General features: G+C 43.3%; 1 protein-coding gene across 1 annotated transcript; it reads right to left on the minus strand.

Annotated features, from left to right (window-relative positions):
- Nucleotides 1–736: 736 nt before the first annotated feature.
- LOC122184355 (ankyrin repeat and MYND domain-containing protein 1-like) lies at nt 737–23,496 on the minus strand. Its single transcript, XM_042879261.1, has 16 exons — nt 23,407–23,496; nt 22,794–22,940; nt 19,731–20,167; nt 18,568–18,784; nt 17,613–17,777; nt 15,921–15,979; nt 14,468–14,639; nt 13,973–14,113; nt 12,053–12,214; nt 11,263–11,370; nt 9,712–9,843; nt 8,878–8,991; nt 7,528–7,693; nt 6,052–6,118; nt 3,892–4,046; nt 737–900 (listed from the first exon to the last, which is right to left on the minus strand). Exons 1-16 carry the CDS (start codon nt 23,494–23,496, stop codon nt 737–739), a joined length of 2,496 nt encoding a protein of 831 aa, XP_042735195.1.
- Nucleotides 23,497–25,400: the final 1,904 nt, after the last annotated feature.

The following is a 25,400-nucleotide window of genomic DNA, read 5'->3' on the forward strand; positions in this document are numbered from 1 at the left end:
TCTGCAGCACTGCGACCAGATTTGGAGCCCCCAGTACAAGAAAGACAGGGAGCTGTTGGAGAGGGTCCAGAGGAGCCACAGAGATGAGCAGGGGGCTGCAGCACCTCCCCTATGAAGACAGGCTGAGGGAGCTGGGCTTGTTCAGCATGGAGAAGAGAAGCTGCGGGGTGACCTCATTGCAGCCTTTCAGTACCTAAAGGGAGCCTGCAAACAGGAGGGGAATCAACTCTTTGAAAGGGTAGATAACAGCAGGACAAGGGGAAATGGTGTTAAGTTCAGGGAGGGAAGATTTAGGTTGATGTCACGGGGAGGTTCTTGACAGAGAGAGTGGTGAGGTGCTGGAACAGCTGCCCAGAGAGGCTGTGATGCCCCGTCCATCCCTGGAGGTGTTCAAGGCCAGGTTGGATGGGGCCCTGGGCAGCCTGGGCTGCTGTGGAATGTGGAGGTTGGTGGCCCTGCGTGTGGCAGGGGGTTGGAGCTTCGTGATCCTTGAGGTCCCTTCCAACCCTGGCCATTCTGTGATTCTGTGAAGCGTAACATGGATGTACCCACATCCCACACACACCAGTTCTGATGGTATGGAGCTCGTGTGGCATCACAGAAAGATGCTTTCTCTTTATTTCCTCAAAGCTTGTCAGATTTTGTCACTTTTAATCTTATTAGAAGTGGAGTACAAGGCAGAAAGAAAATGGCATTCAAACATGGCCATACAGTAGTAAGTGGTACTTGAAACAAGTCAGCCATTCTTCTGGTGAGTCTCTCTTCCACCACTCCTAACCTTATCCTTTCTTCTACCTCTCTTTTCTCCACCTTCTCGTCCATTTTTGCAAATGATGTTCTTTTTGTGTCCTTTGTGACCTGCTGTGCTTGCAGATGGAAACGTCTGACCTGTACTCTTCTCTGAAAATAAATAAATAAAGTGAGCTTCGGTTTGTTGTTTTCTTTTTAATTAACCATAAACTGGGTATAAGATTTGAGAATATTCCTATTTTGGTACAAGTGCATTGTTAACAGACAGCTGTCAATCCACTATTTGTACCTACTTACGTACCTATAAACTTCCCAGCAAACTGACCACATGCAACTGATACTTGCTGCTTCTTGTAAGCATCTTAGAAACTGCTAGACCTGCTGCTAATGCTGTTAATTACTTCAGGACATTTGTTAAACATTGAGTTTTCCTCACAAGGTGCAAAAGAAATGCTAACTGTATTATCCCATAGTTAAGAGCACAGGAAGCAGAAAAAGGAAGCAGAAGTCCAAGAGCAGAAAGCTCTTGGAGCAACAGACTGAATGGTTCAAACTGATGTAAGTTAGGGAATTTCACATCTTTTTATTTTGGAGAGAAGAAACAAAACAAAGAGACAAAGAAAACAAAAATAAAAATAAATAAACCTTTTAACCTTGAAATTAACCAGAAAGGAACACAGTGTTTGAAAAGTGTTTTTGTTAGCAGTCCTCTCACATAAGCAAGCTTGTATGTTTTAATTATCACCGTTACTTAACACAGATCTGGGACAAACACATTTAAAAATATAGCTGTAATTTTCCCATCAAAATGAGCATTAATTGACATTCTCTCAATTTCATACTGAGAGTGGTCACAGCCATTAGTAAGGCCATCACCTCCTCTTTGGCACCACTAGAACAGTGCATAAAGGCACCTCAGGATACACAGGATGGACTACATCGTCAGTGCTTAAAGGGGATGATTCTCTTCTACATAAACCTACAAATTATCATGAGAAAGGTGCCAAACAGCTGTGTGCAGTGAGGTCTGTTTGGTTGGGCATTTGAGTGAAGGCCTTTACCAGAAACGTGGCAGATGGAAAACGCTTTATACAGCTCCAATGTTTAAAAATTGTTATTATATACGTAGTAAAATTTAATTTATTTGGTTTTGTTTTTTAAGAATGAATTGTAACTACTCTGTGAGGTAGGAGAGGCTTGTTTTGCTTTGTTTGATTGCAGTTACAATGTTTCGGACAATTACAAGAACTGCTCCAAACAAAACATCATTGGGCAAGTTGGAAAACGTTGAAATAATTTTCTGGATCTTACGCTCCTTTTCTTGGTGGGAAAAGTAACAAATTCACTGGAGAGTTCTTGCTCCTCTACTCCTTGAAAATGCAGTTTGCTGTTGGATGGATTAGTACAGGTCTGTACAGGATTCACCTACCACACTGGGGTGGTGTGCTTTGCAACTGTTTTTCTGTATCTCCTTCAGAACATTTTATAACAGTAATTCGTTCTTCAGACATAAACGGCTCTGGTGTGTGGCATCAGAGTCACCATTTCAAGTGTTCCCAAGGTGATAAAAGACTGAAAGTAACAAACTATGAACAACAAACATTTCACACTCTACTGCTACCCTAAATCAAACCGTTCCCTGTTCTATCTATATGCTTTCTCGTCTTCCTACTCCCATCACATCTCATTTCTTTCTCATCATAAAGCACAGTATGACTGAGATCAGAAGAGGCCACTTGAGCTGGCTGCCCAGGGCTCCATCCAAGCCAGGGTCTGATGCCCTCTCAGAATGGAGACAACCTCTCCAGACAACCTGTATCACCACTTGTCCACCCTGACAGTAAAAACGTGTTTTCTTGTGTTCACATGTCATTTCATGTGTCTTGTGTTTCCATCACCTCTGGTCTTGTCACAGTGAAGAATTTTTCATATTCATTAAGTCCTATCAGGTATTTCTACATATTGATGAGATTCCACTACATCTTCTTCATATTGAGGATGGTGAATATCACATCTCTGCCTCTCATCACAGCACAGACACTCCAAGCCATTAATCACCCCAGTGGTCCTTTGCTGGACTTAGTGCACTGAGTCCATCTTCTTTGCACAGAGGAGCTCAAAACACAGGTACCTTCACCCCAACAGGATTTCAGCCATGCTGAGCAGGGGTTCTCCTCTCTCAATGTGCTGGTGATGCATTTCCCAACACAGCCCAGTATGTTCTTGGTTTTCTTTGCTGCTTGTCCCCAGAATGGCCCTAAGGTCCTTTTCTGAAGAGCTGCTCTCCGTCTGTTCACCCCCCTGCACTTATTGGCTCATGGAGTTGTTCCCCCCAGACGCAGGACTTTCCTTCATTGAATTTCATGAAGTCCCTCTCTTCCTGTTCCACTAGCCTGTCCAGCTCCTCCTGACTAGGAATGCACCCATTTACATTGGCAGTCACTCTTCCCAATCACACGCAGTTGCTGAAGGCACACACTGTCACTGCTGCCATTAACAAAGATGTTCAATACTGTTGGCCCCAAGTCTGTGCCAGTGGTACAGTGCTCCATCCAGACTGTTTGATGCTGGTCACTACACTCTAGGCCCAGTCATTTTGTCAGTTTTCAGTCCACCTTGCTGTCTGCTTTTCTAACCCAAACTTCAATAGTTTGTCTGTGAGAAGACTGCTACAGAAGCCAGTGTCAAGAGCCTTAATAAAGGTGATGTAAACAACCTCCTCTGTTTTCCTCTCATCCACCCAAGCTCACTGTAAGAACCTATCAGTCTGGTTAGGTGTGATTTCCTACATTAAATCCTTGCTGACTGGAAATCCACACATCTGGAGGTTTTCCAGCATTAATTGGCTCCACAAGCTTCACAGGGATTGAGGAGGGTGACTACCTGTTCTCTCCTCCCTGAAGCCACATCAGGTCCCCTCCAACCAACCACCCTGTGATTCTGTGCCAATCTTCTACTGCTTCTGTTGTGGGTTTGCATAGTCTTAAAGCTGGTGGTTTTCCAAAACATTCAAGTGAATGTTCTTACTTAAATTTCTACATAAAATGCATCTGAACAGTTCATTCAAAGGAAGGCATGCCCAGGTTATTATTACATATACACAAACCACCATGCTGACACAGCAATGGTGATTGAACCTACCCAGCAATCCTGAGCACTCACGACTGTGTCGTTCATTCCAGGATTTCCTTCTGCAAGCCTCACTGCAAGTAAAGACCTCATAACAGCGTTTGCAGGGTGACAGCTGGACACCAACAGAACGTCCGCACTGATAGCAGTACTTAAAGATGGGCAGCCTGGAACAAAGGTACTTGTCAAACAGAAGTACATTATTGTTCTTTCTAGCCTTAGTCCTGACAACTATTCTGCAGTTGAAATATAAAACAAAGAGTACTTGGGCTGAGGCTGCTGGTGGGACTAGGAAGCAGACTGTTAGATCTAATTGCAAGCTGGGCTCTGCTCTTAGAGGTTCTTTAAAAATTTAGGAACTCTTTACAGCACACAACTCCTTAGCATGACCTGTCCAAGCCAAACAGTTCTGTGCTTGTGAAATCTGACAGGACTAGATGTAAGATAAAGCCAAAGGCTGTTCATGCAAAACCTTTCATTCCTGTGATAGAATTTTCTTAAAAGCTAAGATACATCTGAATACATCATAGCTTTCACAGGCAATACTGAATATATTTTATATGCTACAGCTTTCCAGCTATGTGATACAGTCTCTATTAGAAACACTGCTTTATCCCTGCACAGCAGCAAGCAGGTTGCACTAACACTTCACCTCTGCCAGTAAGTCATTGCTGACTTTGTAAAATCTTTGTGTGCTTCAACCTTCCAGATTTTCTGTTAGTTCTTTTTATGCCGATGCTGGACACGTTGGACACATGTCCAACCTGCTGGCTTGCCTGGGCCACGCTAAGTGAAGAGGAATTGTCTGGGGCCACATATAAAATACGTTGTTTGCTCCAAAAGTAATGCCTCCTATTTATTTCCCTGGAATCTACAACAGATACAGTGAGCACAGTAACACTGTTTGATAGAACAAATTATCAGCTACAAAACACAAATTTTCAACATAGTCACCACCATTAGCTCTGCATTTTTACCAGTGATGAACAAGAACCTGTATGCTGTGCTTGTATAAAGCTGCACTGGCAGAGGTGACCACTGTCACTGCCACCACTGCTGAAATGCACCACCCACCCCTCGCTGTGCTCACATCCACTGGTTGGTCTCCATCAGTGTTCACATGCATCAATGAATGGCACTCACTGGCATTTTTTCTGCACAGAGGAATTAAATTCCACATGTTTGCTCCATACACACTCCCATGTCACGCACCATTCTGTCACACTGCCCCTCTGCTGCCATCTGTCACACAGCAAAAACACAATAGTTTATTGATGGGAAGATTCAGCCTCTGCTGCCATCCCACCAACATCCGTTACTGGTCTTGTGGGCAAACATAAAACGGGAGGCAGTACTTTCAGAGCAGTCCCCAGATGCAATCTAAAGTATATGGGCAACAGAATTTATTTTCTTTATTAAAACATAAAATGAGAAAGCTACAAAGCCATAAAACTAGTGGGATATGTGATCTTGTTTTTCTGCAACTAATGTCAGTCTGGTTCAGTGGCAGTAGCTGCAGTTCTCATTTAGCTCTCTTGGTCCTCAGATATATTTAATCTCATTTTACTCTTCTTGTACCCTTGAGAACAGCTGTTCATAAAAGTATGTACTGCCAAAAAGCAATGACATCAATAAGGCTGATTGTGAAGTGGGGGGGGTTTCTCTCTGGTAAGAGAGGGCTTATAACATTTGGTAAAGAGATGAGATCAGATTTTTCTTCCAGTTGAATATCTGATTGAAAATCTACACATTCCATTTGAAAATTTGCATGTCATGTGTTCATGTCAACTGAAAATGGAGTTGCAAATACACACCAAAATATGTTTTTTCTTGATGGTCTTAAAACATCTTCTCAAATTCCTGTATCAGAATGGAAAGCATGGCTGCGTATTTCTCAGCATTTGCAGGGTACTCTATGGTACTGATGACTCAGTTTAAAAGATGCAGATATGCTGCTCCCACAGGATGACTGAATATTATGCCGACTCTTGTGGTAGAGTCTGAAGATGGAGTGATGTGATCAGGACAGAGAAAAAAGGCAACTGCAGCTGATAAGACTGAATAGATGAAAGAAAAGTTATGAAAGACAAAAATGGCAGTGCTTGGAAAATATCAGGCCTTGTTATTTTTTACTAAGAACAGTAAATACTTGCATGCATATCTCTATCCTACCTTCCCTGTTCCTCATGATGGTTCCTCTCTTTTTTCTTTGAAGCACATACACGAATGGCTGAATCCACTACAACAACATGACAGAGAGGAGACCAAAATCAGCGTTCCAACTACAGAAATAGAGCATTAGTCACAAAATCAACCTCTGTTAAAAATTTGGGGCATCACACACTACTTGGTGAACTGTCCACTGTATAAATCTTGAAGACACTGAATACAATGCATCTCTTGTCAGTGAATCATAGAATTATTAAAGTTGGAAAAGACCCTGAAGATCATCAACTCCAACCATCCAATTAAACTACTAAGTCCATCACTAACCATGTCCTGAACATCACTGCACTGTTAATAATACCTCCAAGCAGAGCGACTCCACCACTTCCTCAGGCAGCCTGTTCCAATGCTTGATAATCCCTTATGTGAAGAAATTCTTCTTGATATCCCACTTAAACCAACCCTGGCACAACTTGAGCCTATTTCCTTTGAATCCTATCATTGTATGGGAAAAGAGATCAACCCCTGCCTCACCACAACCTCCTTTCATGGAGTTGTAGAGAGCCATAAGGTCTCCCCTAAGCCTCCTTTTCTTCAAACTGACCCATTCCAGTTCTCAGCCATTGCCCATAGATCTGTGCTCCAGAACCCTCACAGCTCCATTGCCTGTCTCTGGACGTGCTCCAGGGCCTCAACGTCTTTCTTGTAGTGAGGGGCCCAAAATTGGACACAGTACTCAAGGCGCAGCCTCACCAGCGCTGAGTACGGAGGACGCCTGGGCACACTGCTGTCTCACGTTCAGCCCCAGATCCTTTTCCTCCATGCAGCTTTCCAACCACTCTGCCCAAAGCCTGTAGCGATGCATGGGGTTGTTGTGGCCAAAGTGCAGGACTTGGCACTTGCTCCTGTTCAATTTCATCCCACTGGCCTCAGCCCAGCAATCAGCCTGTCCCGATCTCCCTGTAGAGCCTTATCTGCAAAGTTTGTTACTGCAAAGGTAACAATCTGATATTCAGATGTCACTTTTCATGTGTGACAGATCTGCCTCAAAGACTGGTATCAGGAGCTTATAAGCCTCAGGAAGCATTTGAGAACTACTGAGGAAGACCATTTAGATCATCTTAACTTGTATATATACATTGTCACTAATTAACACATTAATTAGAGCATTAGCACAAAAGAGATGCTAGGAAAGCAAGCTCCCTCAACCACTCATTAATAAATGGTAATAGATCTTCTGTAGGAATCTACCAGGTAGCAACAGACAGTCACTAAGCTCATACTGAAATTTCTTCCTCCGTGCCTTTTTTGCTCCCTTTGGTGTTTGCAGGAACCCCAAACATTCTCCTTACCAAATATGTCAGCACAGTTTTTACCGAGTTCCTTTTTCAGGCAGCAAAACCGGAACTATAACAGTAAATTCCTCTTCACACCTGTTGATGCTACCCTTCATCTCGAAATACTCTTAAAGCCTTAACTAACATTTCTTGGACCTTCTCAGCTCTTCTTGATCCCACTCTTTCTCTTTCAGAATGACGCGCTCACGGAGCTTTGCTGTAATGTGCTCTAGCAGTGCCTGGCGTGCTTGAACAACTTCCTGCTCAGATGCTGACAGCATGTGGTACGGTGTGTTAGCAATTCTCCTGTCCTGAAACATAGTGTGAGTTAATCCACTGACGTATGGCAGCATTAAATCTAACACATTTTTCTGAAAGCTAAACCAAGCCATTCCAAAAGCACAGCACTGTCCCTAATAGATCCTGGCTAGGAGCTTCACCTGTGATGAGGGGCACGGGACATGCCCAGGTCTGAAGTTGTGGTTGTTGTGCTTATCAGTTTGGCGAGTACTCAGTGAGTCAACTAAAACAGTTTTCAAACGTTTCAATAAGGTGGAAGCTGCCCTCATCTTGCAGAGCTCCTCTCCCAGCACCTGTGAAAGTGCTGAGAAGCTTCCTGGAAATGGAAAGACATCCAGAGGGTGCTGCTTGCCCACTGTTATGCTTCTCCCTAAAAAAGCTATATATATGTATATGAATAAAGGCAGAATTGCTTCCAATTGGAACCATCAAAGAATCCTTGACTTTTTCAAAGCTTGTTTTCTGAATCAGGTAGGCCAGGATAAAAAGAATCCGGCAGAAATGTTCACTGCAAGATTAGTAAGTACAAGCTTTTACTACAGTAAGATCCCTTTTGAAAGGAACTAATGAATTACTGAGTTTCACTCTATTTCATGTATGTAGTAAACAAATAAACTCATTTTGTTTAGCAAATATACTTAGAATATGTTATAGATAATATACAACATACATATGCATACATATGTATCTTAACATATGTTTTATTTAATTCCCTTATTTTTTAAATTCATTATTTTAAGGTTTGATTGATAAGGCATTTTCATAACTTGTAATACACTTCAAGTTATTATCATAAATATGTACTATATATTATTATTATTTATATGTATAATACCATGTTATATATAATAATCATATATATAGTACATCACAATACCTTCTCCTGATTTCATTGTAGCCTCACAGAAACAGATGTGACATTTGTGTTTAGTTTCTCAATGTATGATTACATTTAACTTTCTCCAATTCAGTTCCGAATGGAGTGTTGTTGTAACAATTATCTGCACAGGCAAAATGCTTAAGAGACATTCAGACTTGAAATGGTGAATAGTTCAGAAGCAATGAAAGGAGAAAGCAAATTTCCATTGAGCATTTTCGAAGGCTGCCCTAGACAAACTGTGAGGATGAAGCAGAACACATATCTGAACAGATACAAAGAACACTGCATTTTTCAAGACAGAAATGTAAGTCATACCTGATAATATTTATAATAGGCAAAGTCAACAGCAGTTCCCACAGCTTTTCTCTTTCCCTCCTGAAGAGTCACTGGTGCAAGGATATCTGCGCCAGCTTCAAGCAGCTTATCAACCTGAAGACAAGAAACCGTTGCACGTCCCAGCAAAAACAAAAGCTCCCAAAAAAATCTCCTTCATGCTCTAAAGAGACAGGACTGATTATCAGAGCTTAACATCTATTTGTGAGATTGCTTTGTGCATCAAACCACACATTTCTTCTGCTCCATTAAAGCTGTTCATCAGTTGATGATCTAAACATGTTTTCTAAGTAAAGCCTTCTTGCAGGCAGTTGCTATTTGGTTCTGGATATCTCAAAATCCCGCATTCTGAATGAGATCAGCTCTGTACTTCCTGGGGTGAGAAGAAAAGTTCCAACTTTCATACACACAAACACTGCCATTGACCTTAACGTAGAGAGAAAGTGAGAGAGAAAGTGAGTGGGATTCCCCTATCCACAGTAGCACAACACACCTCTCTCCATGTGAATGGTGTGTTTACAAACAAGGAAACAGATCTTGCAGAGCTGTGGGTTCTACAGTAATCCTATTTGCCTTTAATGACATTTTTTTCTTTTCTAAACCAAAAGGTTGTCATCCTCTTCAAACACAAAAACAAATGACCACACAGATACCCTGCTCCACAGGACAGGAACAGGCAGTGTTAGGAATACATGTATATGAACTGTTCTTCATATATATTAACTGCTTATTACCCATTAAAGAGAAAGGGAATTAAATGCACGTGATAAATATCATTGCTTTTTCTGAAGTTAAAAAAAAAAGACATTTTCTCACCAAAGCAATCCTCTGTGCTGTTGTTCTCTGGTGTTCATATGCGGTACTGACAGCTGCACAGAGGGCACTTTCCACAGCTCCACTTAGTGGCAGATTTGGGTCAGCCCCATGTTTGAGGAGTTCAACCACTGCCTGCAAAGGTAAACGTTACAAATTAGTGGCTGAGGTAACCATTTTTGGCAGTTCCACAGCAGGAAAGTGAGATCCTAGCCACATCAGCCAAGGCCCTAGAGCTTTAGAGTACACCTGGAACATCCACTAGTATTTGTCACAGAGCTGGGACGTGCACTCAGCACTGCTAAGGCCACAGAGTCCAGTTCTGGGCTCCCCCCTGCAGGAGACACGAAGCTCAAGGTGTACCTAATAATAGATATGTAATATCTATATTATCATGCAAACATAATTTATAGTATTATTATCATGTTGTATTATTAATATTATTATTATTTAAATATGTTTATCTATAAATAATAATGTCTATAGACATTACAGACAATAATATCAAAGTCTTTTACCGATGCATTTTTAGACATTATCAGTGTGTGCACAATGAGGTTGAATCCAAGCTCATTCCAGTGCCAATACAAGAACACACAATACAAGGCACGAATTGTAACAAAGGAGGTTCCATCTGAACATTAGGGAGTAATTCTGGGCTGAGCAGCTGCTGGAGCACTGGCACAGGATGCCAAAAGGGATTGTAGAGTCTCCCCACTCAGAGATCTTCATAAAACATCTGTAGGTGGTCCTGGGAATCCTCTTCTGTGTGTCCCTGCTTGAGCAGGAAGGCTGGAGCAGATGTCCTGCAGAGGTCACATCCAACCTGAACCGCTCTGTGATTGCACATCCACCTGGACATAGAGCTGTGACCACATCTCTGACTGTGGCCATCCAGCCGACTCCTGACCCACTGTACAGTCAACCTTTCAAATCCATCTCACTCCAACTTAGAGACGTGGATGCTGTCAACACACATATCTGTTTCATTACCTGGTTTGGATGTACATCTGTTGCACCACGGTGTCAGCTGTGGACCTGCCCCAGAATGGGCAGAGGAAAGTCAATTCCTTGCTCTGGGAAGATAGTTGCTGAATTCTACTGTGTGAACTACAAACCTCATTTGTGGAATGCTTAGTCTCATTAGCACCAAAATCACTTTGAAGTCTGATCATTGATCTTTTCACTTATCACCATATTTCACATATCACCAATAACTGCATTTTTGTCTTCTACCCAGAAAGAAGTGTTTTGATATTTGGTTGAATCACTCTGGGCAGGGAGATTGCACATTAGATGATTCTCATGAATTCATAAACATGAACACATTTATCAAAATATTAAGTCCTTCTGAATTCTACCCAAGTATTTGTGGCTACCTCATTCTGTAGTCATTAGTCATTTCAGCTCACGAAACACCCATGGGTTTAAAAGAAAAGTAAAAACATTCTTGCTAGAAATGTACACTGGCAAGCTCTGTGTAGCCTGGCTATCAGAGAAGGCCTACAGAAACGAGGAAGACATCAAAAACTGAAGATACTTTGAAATGCCCACCAAGTCATTGCCGCTGGCAATCGCTAAGGAAAGTGGCGAATGGCCGCTCCACAGCGTGTTTGGGTTTGCCTTATGCTTCAAAAGGAGGCGGATAACATCTCTGGCATGCTTTGTAGGTAGGTGGCATGGAAAAAAGAAGAAACAGAACATAGTGAAGTCAACTTTTTAATATCAGATCAGCATCATAATAATAGAGTAATTAATTAAACAAGCTGTGAAAAACACACTTAAAGCTTTCACAAATTGTGGTGTTACAGTAGAATTATATATCCGTTTTCTTCAGATTGGAGCTTCATGATCCTTGAGGTCCCTTCCAACCCTGGCCATTCTGTGAGAGCCCAAGCACAGTAGTGTCAAACATAACCAGATTCCCAAAAGTCATTAACCCTGCCACCAGGGGAATATGTAGGTTTGCTTTCGAGGAAGCACATCCCCTCTCTCATATACCACTCTCCAAGTGCATGCATCCTAAAACGATGACAAGAATCTTACAAAATCAAATTCGCAGAGGCACATGCCAAAACTAAGACTGCCTAACTTCAAATTGGCCCTGTGGATGATAAAAGTTTATGGCCAACTAACAAATGGTAATTTGAGTACAGGAGTTTCCCATGCCAAATGGTACTCCACAGTTGAGTAAACTTTTTCACCTCACACATGAATAGATTTATGATCTGTACAACACTGATAGTTCAGTAGGAAAAGAATTTATTGCTGGAACTCAATCACCAACCTCAGAGATGAAATGTCTTCACTGCCAAAGTTGGTTACTCAGATGCTGTGCTCTTACCTCAGTGTTGCCCTCTCTTTGGCATGCAATATGCAGCGCACTCCTCCCACCTTCTTCTGGAACAGGACCGTTATAGGAGGCAAAGTACTCTTGTGGTGGTCCTGCTTCATTTTTCAGTGGCCAAGAGACATCAGCTGACAAACTGGATTCTTTGTCTTGAGGCTGAGAAATCAAAGTGAAATCATCTGCCTATTTGTAACAGAGTTTAAAGACAAGTTAACAAAAGTAAGCCTGTCTGGTAACTCATTGGTCTGGATCTTAAATATAGATAAGACACATTCCCTACAAAATCCACTGCTCCCCTTTTTCTGCTTTCTTCATTCGGTTTTCATCTGCCAGACTGCTTTAGGAGTGCACTCTAAAGAGTGCAGTAAAACCACTGAAGGAGTCCATGGAAAGAAAATTTTAGAGACAGAATAACTTACTGGGCCAAATTATATCGTGTGGGATGCAGGAAAAAAGAAGCAAGCTCTTAGGCACAAGGGGGCTTCCTTGAGTCAAATTCATCCCAATGTCATTCAATTCAGGTCTATGCCTATAGGCTCACCAGACCAACATATAAATATAGATGATATAGGTATATATGATATGTATATACATGTATGTATATGTATATATGAGAAAACAATCTTACCTGCACAACGTCTGGGCATTCTGCAATTGAATAATATTTCTACTTACAGATAAAGTATAGAAATACAAACTGAAAAAGCCATCTAAATCTCCCTGTGCTACAGACATTCATCTTAGTCCTTGTCACAGCCAAATAAATGTTATCAAACTATTTACACAAGCTGACTCCTTTTTAAGTGAATGAGACCTGATGGTATGCTAAGGAGCTGGACAATGCCCTTACAAGACCCTGCTTACCTCTGAGGAGACATTACTGAGGACTTACAAAAAGTAAACACCACTTTTATCTTATGGGCAAGGCTGAAGGGATCTCCAGGCTGGACAGCCTCACCTCAGCATATGGGAAGCTGAGGGAAAAATCTGAAAGACTATCTCCAAACATATTCCTTATGGGGAGCAGTCAAAATAGCTTTGCAATGGGGAGATCACACCTGACAAATACATCCTTCTACAATGAGATGAGCAGCTCAGTGAAAGATAAGAAAACACTCACTGTTCTTTACCTTGACTTTAGCAAGGCATTCAGTACTGCCTCAGACAGAGAGCTGGTTTGTGATCAGCAGCATGACATCCAGCAGTGCTGTGCCCCAGGGCAGATACCATAGAGATACCCGTAGGGTAGATACTATAATAAAGCCCTAATGACCTCAATGCTGGGACAGCGTGCACGATCTGCAAGATGATATAAAACTGCAGAGTGGCTGATACAGCAGGCAGTGCTGCTGCTGTTCTGAGGGAATTGGACAGTCTGGAGAACTGGGCAGAGGGAACCAGTACACCATGGAGGCTGAACAGATGGAAATAAAACCTTCTAGAGCAGGACCTGGAAGTCCTGGTGGACAACAAGTTGAACTTGAGCATACACACACCCCTGCAGTATAGGTCAGCAGCACCCTGGGCTGCATCACAAAGAATGTTGCCACTGAACAGACTGTCCACAGAAGTTGTCCTTGGAAATACTGAAAAAACAACAGGTCTAGATACTGAGCAACCTGCTGCAACTTTGAGCAGGGGTACTGAACTACACAGTCTTCAGAGATCCCTTCCAATCTTTCAACTGTTCTTATAATAAAAATCACATAATCACAGAATTTAAAGTAATATCTCTAGTAACAAATGCAAATCAATATTATCAACTTCACATGACATTTTCTTGTTTTTTAAAAGCTAGTCCAGTAAAATGCAAAGACTTCTCTGCAAGGAGGAAGGAGGCTCAGTTCCCTGCTTATGTCCTCTGCAGTCTGAACTTGAACAGGTGAAAGGAGATGAGATGAGAGAGAAACTGACCTCATCTGGACCATATACCTCATTTCCATCTTCTGCCCTTGCATCAAGATCTAGGGCAGAACTCAGGAGGTACTCTGTTATCTGGACTCCTTCCTCCCCAGGAATAGAGGCAGCTATGTGAAGAGGAGATAAACCCTGGAACTGAAAACACAAACACAGCATTAAGACTCCTGTTTATCATAGAATCCTAGAATGGCCTGGGTTGCAAAGGAGCACAGTGCTCACCCAGTGCCAATCCCCTGCTGTGTGCAGGTCGCCAACCAGCAGCCCAGGCTGCCCAGAGCCACATCCAGCCTGGCCTTGAATGCCTGCAGGGATGGGGCATCCACAGCCTCCTTGGGCAACCTGTGCCAGTGCGTCACAAGCAGGACTCAAACAATTTTTTGTTTGAAGAACAATCTGTTCAAACAGTTGAAGAACAGTCCAAGCTCACTCTTCACCCATGCTGTGTCTCACTGACAGTCACACACACTGTGAATTACAATCCAGTAAAACCTTGGATGGAAGCCGCACATCAGTCCTGGCTCCCTTTTCTAAGAGGAGTTTCACTGCCTTTGCATCAGCAGCTTTAACAGCAAAGAAGAGAAGGTGTGATGGGACCCAGGAGACGTTGGGATCTGCACCTCGCCGAAGCAGCAGTTGGATTGTTTCCCATCTCTTCTGTTGCCTAAAGTTGACATAAAAAAAAAAACACCAGAATAACTACTACACTAAGATGAACCACAGGTAATAGAAATGAAAGCTGCCACATTGCAGAGGCAGGACGTGGCATCACAACTACCCTACACCAACACCCAATGTTATGACCTGAAGAGGTGTACCTCAGCCCTCTGAGCTAAAGGAGCAGTTTGCTAAAGCAGCCCCTGTGATCATGAGAAGTCTTGCGTGGGAACAGACAGGCAAAACTAGGCAAGATTCTCTGCACCTCCATCAGGTCCTCACTTGTGACTGGAGTTTTTTTAAATCACAGAAGCAGATTTCCTGCTTCCTGGAGGGTTCTTTCCTCACTCACACCTCACTCATTTCCCTAAGGAATCAAGGCTGTAATGTTTCCCTTGATCAAAGACTGGTAAGTAGTTAGGCTAGACTAGAACTAGTATTTCCTTGACATACAGCTATCTATACATCCCACAAAAAAGCCTGACACCATCACAAACACTTTTTTTTTTTTTTTAAAGGCAAACTTGGGAGTCACCCAGAAACTCTACTGCAAATCATTCTCAGCAAAGACTCATCTTTTCAGGCATGGTATTAAATAAGCTTTGCTCAATTCAATGGATCTTTATATACTAATCAACATCAGGTAATATACACAATATTTCAGACAAGACTCATGGAAAGACGTGCCACAAAAGGAAGGAGTCACGGCCAATGTCAATCAGAAAGTTTCAATTTGGGATTTTTAAGACAGCAGAATTATCTATGGCAACATAAAACACAACACAAAAATGTCATTATGTTTGGTGATTGCCAGCAAAACAGAAGGGAGAATGTGGCCTTTTCCAGGATACACATAGCAAAAATAGTTGTGCCACATTTCAGTCAATACAAATGAACAGACACTTGCATAAAATAACCATTAAGTTCATATGGAGTCAAGACTTTGAGTGAATTATTTTCCTTCCTCACATCTGCACTACATTGCACGTGTCATTGCATACTTAGCAGCTCTTCAAGTCAAGCTAACTAGAAACCTTGTGTCCCCCAAGCATGAAGATCTTTGCTTCAGCAACACTTTTCAACTGCAGTCTCTCCCGCTGCCAGCCTGAACTATCAGTGTATAAACAGTGAGTGCCTTCTACAGCATGAAAACAGCATTTACCCATTTATACATACAAAAAAATAGCTTTCCCTGCAATGGATGCACCCTTCTGTGAAATACTATTACTACTCTGTACAAAAAGGTTTACGAGAATTTGTCTGCTTACACAGTAAGTGCAAGACTTACTCTGAGGTTACGCTCCCAGCCACACTGACTGCTTCTGAGGGTTCTGATCGTTTGTTCCACTTTCAAAGATTAAAAAAAGAAAAAAGAGAAAAGAAAGAGGTTACAAAAATAAAATAAAAGCTGGGCAGCATAGAGTTAAAACAGAATACGGTCGAGAGATCTTTTAGAAGTAATTTCTAGTTAATATTAAAAACTAAGAATAATACTCAAACACAGTATTCTTCTTGCCTGACTTTCTTGGTGACTCAAGTACATACAGAAAGATAAATTCCTCCAGCATCCACCACCTGGCTTAGTTTAAAACTAGATGACTTTTAAGATCCCTTCCAACCCATACCACCATATGATTCAACACAGAAAAAAAAGGGAAAGCAACGTGCATTTTTCTTGCTGAATCTCAAGAGACAGTGACAGGCACAAATAAACACAGAAAGATCCTCTCTCTATCCCAAATTACTTGGTATTATCTCTAAAATGAGAGGTAACAGTTTCACATTTATTTTTCTGTGAAGCTTTGAGCACCTGTTGTATATTCATCTCTCACTCTCCTTCTTCCTTTCCCATAAAAATATTGCGACTTCAGCAGTGAACTACCACTCAGACATCCTCTTGTAACTGGAACAGGGACTTCAGAACATCCAGAGATCATGGAATCACAGAATCATTTGAGTCTGAAGGGGCCTTTGAAGGTCGCACTGTCAACGCCATCGACGAAGATGTTAAAGAGCACCAGTCCTGGTACTGAGCCCTGAGGGACACCACTTGTCACCAATCTCCATCCAGATACTGAGCAGAGACCACCACTCTCTGAGTACAACCTCACAAACATTCCTCATCCATTGAACAGCCCACACACCAAATCCAGATCTTCCCAATCTGGAGAGAAGGATGTTGTGAGGGACCATGTCAAAGGCCTTTCTTTGTCCAGATAGATGGTATCAGTGTCTCTTCCCTTGTCCATCACAGAATGCCACAGGTAGGTGCTGATTTCCACAGAAGCTTCCACAGGACATGGGCCAGTACCTCTCTAGTTTATTTTGAACATCTCAGCACTACTCTTCCATTTTCAGCTTCCACTGAAATACTTCCAACACCATGCAGTTCCTACTTGCCTAGTCCCCCTTCTTATCCATTTTCTCATCCTAGCTGGTGATTCCAGACATCCCTGTTTTCATTTTCGCTTTTATTTCCAGGTTTGCACTGTTACAAAATGCAATACTCCCAGATGAGAAGATTCAGAGCAGGTGTTTTTCTTTGCAGCAGACGGATTGGAGTTTTCCTTTTGTGATCCACCCCATAGCAATCAGACTTGTGACAAGCTTTTTGCTTGCCACCTTAATGATGCCAGCATGACTCCGTAGTACCAGGCGACCCACCTGTCTCCTATTGTTCTAATTACATTTTTGTAATTCCCACTAATTAGCTCGCTGCATCTTCACTGTCTGTAACACCAAGCAAACATGGCCTCACATATCTGTTATGGATACAATGCCTTATTTTGCTTGCAGAGAAAGCTTGTTACTAAGCCAAGCCTTTTAACTTCAGAGTCAGTAGTGACAGGAAGGATTACTATGCATCATTAGAGTGCAAAATGCAAAAAAAAATCATTTTTCCTACACAGAACTTGAAAGAGCAAGCTTACAGCCTGAAGATATAATACATTATGTTTTGTCAAATTAGACAGAAACAAACCTGGTAACAGTGCAAGCTGCTCTCAGCAATGTTATCCTTAAAAGATTCTTCTGGATAATAGAGAATAAAGCACATGGAGAGAGCAGATAATCCCTCATCGCTACACTTATTCACATCAGCTCCACTATCAAGAAGTAGATTCACAATATCACAGTGGGAATGAACCTGTAGAAGGGAAAAATCCATACTTGCACAATTCTAGCTTTAGACATTGAAAGAATTGACAATAGTTTTTAAATAGTGCTTTACACTGTTCAGCTAATTCAAATGTATGTTTCCCACAAAATAACATATACAATATAGAACCATGTCTTACAGGGTTCAAACTATGCATCTTTCAGCTAAATTCTGTCCTCAAGTATACACTTGCCCTTATTTCTTCCTTCTTTCTGAGAATGAGGGAGGATTTATGTACAGAAGGAGACCAAGACGTCTACAGAAAAACAGTGTTCTCAATTATTATCTTGACTTTGCTAGCAATCTGTAGTGATTGCCAAGTATTCCAGTAACTGAAAAGGGCACAAATTAAAATATTAGGGGTGGATTTCATGCCCTTCCTACAGGAATTGAAGTTGTGCATGCACGGATTCTAGCCACTATCGCTTCTCAGCAAAAACAAAACAAATCCACCTGACTCTGAGTTCAGCCAGGAGAAGAAATAAGGGCACAGTTCTAACCAAGAATGTAGGTCCAATGCACAGCTATAACCTGAAATCAAACCTGGCGTTTGAAGCCATCTCTAATACTTAATGAAGGACTTCCTTTAGATTATTTATTCACAGTGGGGTTTGGCATGATACCAATCACTACAGGCACTACTCATGCCACCCTCTTTTCTGTTTTCTTGTTTACTGAGCATTGCTTTCATATTCTGTAACAAAACAAGACCAACATGTTATTCAGCCTACTATAGCAGGAATGTTACCGTGCAGTAGCACCATGCTTAGGGTCTTACAGCAGCAGCAGCAAGTGCAGTGTATCCCTGTTTATCAGCCACATCTGGATGAGCCAATCCATTCCTCAGAACTGCACAGACTCCATCAAAATCTCCTCTTGCTGCCTCCTCAATTAACTGCTTTGAGGCAAGTTCCCTGGGGCCTGGATGTCCACAATTACTGCGGACTCCTCTGAGAATGAGCTTCATATCTGAAGAGAACTCTGCTTGACAGTGCCTAGAAAAAAGAGTGAAAAAACCACTGCACATTGAAGCACGCAGGTATTCCCTGACCACAAGGGCAGTTCAAAATGTGATGGTAAGAAGGGTGGACAAATCAGACCAGCGATCATTGTAAGATCCATTTCAAATAGCATAAATCTGCTGAAGGCAAACCAGAGTACAGGATGCTGGCAGCAGCATGTAGACTGTAATGAAGAGCAGTTCAAATATCCAGCCATCAAACATCTACTAAAAGAAGGAAACAAAATCTAACTTCCAATTATTTCAATGAACCAATTAGTTACACACACTCTTGACATCAGTTTACAATTAAATTTCCATCACTTGCAGTAACTATAACTATGAAATATGCTTATGCAGCCTGTGTTTCCATCAACAAAGCAAACAGCAGATACTCTGCCTGTCCGTGCAGTACTCCCATGTACAGCACCAAGTTAGCTGTTAGCCTAGCTGCAGCATATTTTATATTGCCTTGAGGAGAACAAGAGTCAGGATGCCCTCCAAAAGGTATCAGTGGCCAGATTCCCAGTTCTTTTGAAAAGCTGACACTGTTCTCCTTCATATTTACATCTTTGCAGAAAATACTGCTCTCAAAAGAGACGTGGTCATTCCTCGCAGGTCTCTACAGCCTTTGCCTCCCTGTTGCTATCAAAACTGGACTTCCAGTAATTTCACAAGCAAAAAATTAATCAGACCAATTTTATAGATGTAGCCAGAAGAAAATCAAGGCTTAACTTAATGAATGACATTTAATTTAATTTGTGAGCTAGGAGATGAATATATTATTTGTTGGTTTTGTTTAAAAATTCAACTTGTAATCTCAAGGCCATAAAAAACATCTGGTGCACTGCATTCATGCAATGTAAATTTGAAAATAATGAATATTTGTAGATAAAAAATGCTAACAGTCCACATACCATAAACAAATCATCAAGCATTACCTGTGCTTATAAGCATGCATTTGTATCCTAACTAGCAAAGGAGTTCCATTTGCAACAGGCCAGAGGTCTTCTTCAGGCAGCTCTTTGGTGTTCTCGAAGTAATGAGCATCACAGTCTTCCAGGAAAGAGTGAGTCAAGGTAAGATGATCCATGTTACAAGAATATGCAAGGACTCCTTCAGGGAAAATATCCTCGTCATCAAAAGGAAGATGTTTGTAGCTACGGAGGAAAGGATCTTCCTTGACAGAAATATACTTCTTTGGAGAACTGTCATCAAAATATCTGCAATGCTCTGGATAATCCAAGACAGAAAAAGAACCGGGTACTTCAGTACACAGTTTAATGAGATGATTTCCAAGCCACAAGCCAACGTCCTGACAGCCATCTGGATAGCTCTCAATCCCTGGTCCAAATCGCTCGTCAGATTTGTACAGTCCCTTAGGAAACAAGTGAGCTCATTAGTATCAGAGATCAAACACATCACACAACAGTCTGTTATACAACTGATCTGGCTAGTTCTGACTCTGCTGGACCAGCTCCTGTTGACACAGCAATAATAGCTGAAGCCATTCTGAACTTCAAAGCCCCCACATTCACTTGGGCACATTCAGTGGCAAACTAGTCTTCAAGCTCACAAGCAATGGAAGGCCCTAACAGTGAGATACAATGTTTAGATTAAACTCCCTGACCACTTTGTGCCCAGCCAAGATTTTCTTTTAATTTATTCAATGAGTAAATGGGGATTCATTAGCCAGGCCAGGATAGATTTTCATTTAGATTTTCCAAACAGAAACCAAGCACCTCTGATACACATCTGCACTGACATGGAAGATAGAATTGATAGCAGTTTATTTTCTTACAATGGTAACTAACAAACATGGTAGGAGACGCCAACAGAATAGACTTGGTCACAAAACACTAGAGGAGTTTTAATCTTCCTACAACGGTACCTCAGTTTGGCTGTGACACTATGGCAGGCAAGTGTAAGGTCTGATGGAAAATCTCCAAGAACTGTTTCAATGCCTCCATCACTGGGGCACTGCTTACCAGAGAAAAACGAACAGAAATAGTGTTCTCAGCTGGCAGCTGGAATATGAAACCAGAAGTGCTTGCTGAAGAGCGTGCAGAGTACATCAGAGGGTGTGTATGGCTCTACCCGACGCAGACCTGAGCTAATTCTCCTGTTTCAAGAGACATCTACATGACTAACATAAGGGACAGAGCTTCTGTGACCTCTGACTCAAATGGAGAAAAGGGTCAATGCTACACTTGCATGCAAGTGCAAAAGTTGAATTCCCCCATTCCTACCTTGTATGCAAACTATGAATGCAGATCTTTATCAATGACAGACATTGGAATCAAGTGCACCTCAGCAGTTTGCCGACAACACCAAGGTGAGTGGTACAACTGATACAACAGCAGAAAGGGATGCCATCCAGAGGGACCTGGGCAGGCTTGAATACTGTAAACCTAATGAGGTTCAACAAGGCTGAGTGTAGGGCGCTGCACTTGGGTCGAGGCAATGCCAGGCATTTATACAAACTGGGGGAAGATCCTGAGAGCAGCCGTGCAGAGAAGGACGTGGGGGTCCTGGTGGGCACAGAGCTGCACACGAGCAGCAGTGTGCGCCCGCAGCCCGGGAGGCCAGCAGCACCCTGGGCTGCACCAACAGAGGGCTGGCAGCGGGCAGGGAGGGGATTGTCCCCCTCTGCTCTGCCCTCGTGAGGCCCCATCTGCAGTACTGCGTCCAGGCCTGGGGCCCCCGGCGCAGGAAAGACGTGGGGCTGCTGGAGCGGGTCCAGAGGAGGCCACGAGGACACTCAGAGGGCTGCAGCACCTCTGCTGCAAAGACAGGCTGAGGAGCTGGGGGTGCTCAGCCTGGAGGAGAGCAGGCTGCGGGGAGACCGCACTGCAGCCTTCCAGTTCTTAGGGGGAGCTTATGAACAGAAGAGAAATTAACTCATTACATGGGTCGATAGTGACAGAACAAGGAGGAATGGTTTTACACTAAAGGAGGGGAGAGTTACATTAAATATCATTTATATTAAATATTAAATATTTATATTAAATATTAAATATTTTCGCTGAGAGGATAGTGAGGTCCTAGAACTGCTGCCCAGAGAGCTGTGAGTGTCCCAATTCTGGAGGAGCCCAAGGCCATGGATGGTGCCCTGGCAGTCTGATCTACTGTCTGGTTTAGTGGTTGGTAACCCTGTCGGCAGTTGGGGTTTGGAACTCGATGACCTTGAGGTCCCTTCCAACCCAAGCCATTCTATGGGTCTATGACTTCCCTTTAATTTAACCCAAAAGAATCTCAAAATCTCAACAGTCCTGATCTGATCAGGTTGTGACAGTAAGGCATGAGCATTACCAAACTGAAGCAGCCTCATGCCTCTGCATCATACATATTGCTCACGGCAGGCTCATCCTGAGTTGCCACAATACCAGAACAGCTATTTGGAGTAAAAAGGCTCCAAAAAAATTTAGACAAACTGTCTAACTGTAAAGAAACACGAGAAAAGAACTCACTGCCAACAGTACAGCTCTAAGTATGGCTATGATCTGAAGCTTCTCTATTTGCCTCTTCAGATTGTATGTTATCTACTGAAATTAAAGCTCTCCCAAATCCATAACTAGTAATACATCATCAATATTCAGGAAAAAATAAATTGCTATTATTGATCAACTCCCCATTGAAAAGACTGTACAATGGGAGGATTATTTTCCTCCACTCGAGGCTTTTCAGTAACACCTTGTGAGAAAACAAAGGAATGTAAGATTTTAGAAGACACCACATTCACTCCTTCAAGATTTTCTTACGCAAAAGTTCAGTACAACATAAGGTGAACAGTTGAAAAGAGCGCCCTAATTCACAGACCAAAGCATGAAGCTTTTGTTCTAAGCAAGAAAACCACTAAGAGCTACAGAGAGCTGTTTGGGAAAAAAAAAAAAAAAAAAGAGAGAGAGAGAGAAACATAAAAGAAAGGGAAAAGAAACTCCATTTTCCTGTACTTACACCGACTTTGAAAGGAGCAGAAGTCAAAATGGTAGGACAGCAGTTACCTGAAATGTTCTGCCATCCTTCCATTCCTGGGTCGCATAGCCTTCTACGTGGCCAAGATAGAACGCTCCTCGGAGTTGGGAGCCATCAGGACAGTAGCAAATGCCCTTTCCATGGCGATGGCTCACATAGAACTGCCCCACATATGTCTGTGGTTCAGAACAGAGGAAAAGGCAAGAATGATTTAACCGGGAGGACAGAAATAAGTCATTATTCAGCTCTTACTGGACTAACAAGGGGCAGTAAACTGAAACATGGAGAGATTTCAAGATCTCAACAGATCTCAAGTCCATTTTACTCATAAGCTTCAAAATTCGGGCAGAACTGGCCAGAATTGCCCCAGCCAGCAGCTGCTGCACCAAGCAGCCCGCAGTACTGAGTCACCACGGAACGACTCGGGACTTTGAAAAAAGCACAGATGATTGCTGCTCATCTGCACCTCCAACCTGCATGCAGTCCGCAGCTGCAGCTGAAGCCGCTGCAGATCCAACCTTTAGACACCACTCGTTTGTAATGAATACAGCTGCTACTCCAAGACACTTGCTCCTCATCAGCAAGCAGCGGTGAAATTTGACATCCCAAGCGAACAGTAATCATAGAACGACAGGGACCAACGGCTGTCACCGGCAGCTCCGGCACCTCCCGCGCCCGCAGTACCTCGCAGTGCCACCGCCGCTCCTCGGCCGCGGGCGGACCGTCCGCCATGGCCCCCGCTGCCGCACGGCGCGTTGCCCTGGGAACCGGCGGGGCGTCCGGAACGGCGGCGGCCCGTCACCTCAGAGCGGGGCCGGGCCGCGCGGCGGTCCTGCGGAAGCCGTGAGGGACAACGCGGTGCAGAGGGAGGAGACGGAGCGGCCCGGGCCGTGTGTGTGTGATTGCACGAAGGGCAACGGCTTCAAAGTAAAAGAGGGGAGATGTAGAGCGGGCGTAAGGAAAAAGCCCTTTAGCGTGAGGCGCTGCGCGGAGAGGCGGGGTGCCCCATCCCGCAGACAGGCCGCTGGGGCTGTGAGCTGCTGGCTGGCACCTGGTGGCTGCAGGGCGCCCACGGCCAGCGGCGGCTGGCATGGCACCGTGTGCCTCACGCAGCCTGTCCGTCTTCCTGCTGTACGCGGTCCTTTGGGCCGGGCCAGCTGGTGTGCGGGGGGTTGTAGCTCCGGGCCGGGGGATCGGGCGGTCGGGAGGCCTTCGGGTGCGCCTTGGGGGCGTGCGGTGCGGTGAGCGTGCAGCAACACGAGTTGGTGCGGGCAGAGAATTGGGGCGGCAGGAGGGTCTGGGGCCAGGGCTGCTGGAGGAGGCTGCCTTCCTGCTTCTGAGCACAGCAGCTTGGGCTTGTCTTGTTCCTATTTCATCTTCTGAGTTATTCTGAGTTACAGTGACTCGTGTGACACATTTTAAATCTGTAATGCATTCACTGCGTTCAGAAAACAGCTGCCCCCACACTTTGTCTCCCAAAGAGGGATGGTATTTTGGGTGATTGTAGTGATTTTAGGCACTGTGAGTCTAAGCAGAGACTTAAGGGCAAGAGGGGGAAAAATTGCAAGTGGAGGCATTTTTCCTCTTGATGAAGTGGAAGCAGAGAAAGAACGCCCTGTGCCTCCTCTTTAATTAAACAGACCCTTTTGTGGCAGGATTCCATGGTGCACACGAGCAGCGCAGGAAGTCAAGCACTGCAGATCACTGGGTTGCAGGCTGTTGGCCTGGAGAGGTCACAGCGATTCAGAATGTATGTCATCTATGTCTTAAGCAATGCTGCTCCTAGGATGCCATGGGCTATCTTATTTGAGAAGCCAGCTCATACATTTTTATGTGAAAACGGTCAATCTGAAATGAATTTACAGTAAAACAAACAGGAGGTTTTCCTTAGCCTCCGCTGAGCACTAAACCTGTGAAACAAGCTTTAAACAAAACTCTTAAGCTTTTTATCAACTTTTGTATTTCCTTTGTTTTTAATGAAAAATATACACTTTCAGTTTCCAGAATATCAGCAAAGAAAAAGGGCTTGGGAGTTACCTTTCCACAGTTTGGGGTTCCTCATAGCATGGAGGGTTAAAAGCTGCCTCTGCCTACCCTACAGATAACAACTTTGCCTGTTCTACCTGCTCCTAGATGTTAAAAATGGAATGAAATAGAAAATACCCAGCTGAAGCAGAGTTTCACAAAGAGGCTGGTAGAAAAGGAACCACTAAAATGAAAGCCTTTCTTGTAGGCAACCTCTGTTTATCACCACAGGGAGAATTAAGCAACGGCTCCATGACAGCAGCTCTCAGAGGAAACGAAACAAAGCAAATGCTCAGCAAGGCCACGCAGGTGGCATGCAATAACTGAGAGATATGTGTCCTAACTGACTCCTGAAATGAGGAAACCACTGTGTCCTGAACAAACAATTTATGGAAATGTGGGGAAAGGAAGATGCAGGTTCAAGAGGATGCTTTATGTTCTAACATCACTGCACTGCCTGGCTGCTCAGTACAAAGACGTGCTACAGCAGACATCATTGGAGGGCAGTTATGTGGGCACCAGTCAAGACCAGTGAAACCACCAGCCCACTCTTCTGATAGCACAGAACTTCCATTGAAGCTTTCCTGGGAAAGCAGAGTGACACTTTGTTC

This window comes from Lagopus leucura, unplaced genomic scaffold (assembly GCF_019238085.1).
Source record: "Lagopus leucura isolate 7727_CA_CO unplaced genomic scaffold, USGS_WTPT01 Super-Scaffold_100022, whole genome shotgun sequence".
Taxonomy (NCBI): domain Eukaryota; kingdom Metazoa; phylum Chordata; class Aves; order Galliformes; family Phasianidae; genus Lagopus; species Lagopus leucura.

Bases quoted from the DNA above. Each gene is read 5' to 3' on its own strand.
- LOC122184355 (XM_042879261.1), bottom strand. From the start codon at position 23,496: ATGGCGGACGGTCCGCCCGCGGCCGAGGAGCGGCGGTGGCACTGCGAG. The intron at 9,844-11,262 runs GTGGGCATTTCA...TTACCTTTGCAG, and splicing joins TTGCCAGCGGCAATGACTTG to GCAGTGGTTGAACTCCTCAA. The intron at 901-3,891 runs GTAGGTTCAATC...ATTTATTTTCAG, and splicing joins TGAGTGCTCAGGATTGCTGG to AGAAGAGTACAGGTCAGACG.